The sequence below is a fragment of the Carlito syrichta genome, unplaced genomic scaffold (assembly GCF_000164805.1).
Source record: "Carlito syrichta isolate Samal-C Ts95f unplaced genomic scaffold, Tarsius_syrichta-2.0.1 Scaffold171925, whole genome shotgun sequence".
Lineage (NCBI taxonomy): Eukaryota > Metazoa > Chordata > Mammalia > Primates > Tarsiidae > Carlito > Carlito syrichta.
In genome coordinates, this window is record NW_007116021.1 from 1 (window position 1) to 319 (window position 319).

Consider the following 319-nt stretch of genomic DNA (forward strand, 5'->3'; position numbering starts at 1 on the left):
CGGTGGGAGCTGAACAGGAAGAAAGGCGGGGCCGGCGGGGGCAGCGGCCGCGGGGGTGAGGCCCGGAGCCGCAGCCTCCAGCGCGCAGCAGCCTCCGCAGGTCCTGGCGGAAGCGCAGACCCAGAAAGGCGTAGAGCACGGGGTTGAGGCCGCAGCGGGCGAGGGCCAAGCCGCTGGTCACCAGCAGCGCCACGTCCTTGCGCTTGCTGGCAGTGCAGCTCCGCTCGCGGGCGGCCAGCAGGTCGGCCGTGTCCAGCAGCAGGGCGAGGCTGTAGGGCAGCTGCAGCACCACGAAGGCCGCCACCAGGCCCACCACGAC

At 73.7% G+C, this 319-nt stretch overlaps 1 protein-coding gene across 1 annotated transcript; it reads right to left on the minus strand.

Moving 5' to 3' along the window:
• Positions 1-6: 6 nt before the first annotated feature.
• On the minus strand, positions 7-316 carry LOC110594956 (C-C chemokine receptor type 10-like; the record flags this gene model as incomplete). Its single annotated transcript, XM_021709314.1, has 1 exon — positions 7-316. A coding segment is annotated over one exon (310 nt), but the record flags the coding sequence as incomplete, so codon positions are not given.
• Positions 317-319: the final 3 nt, after the last annotated feature.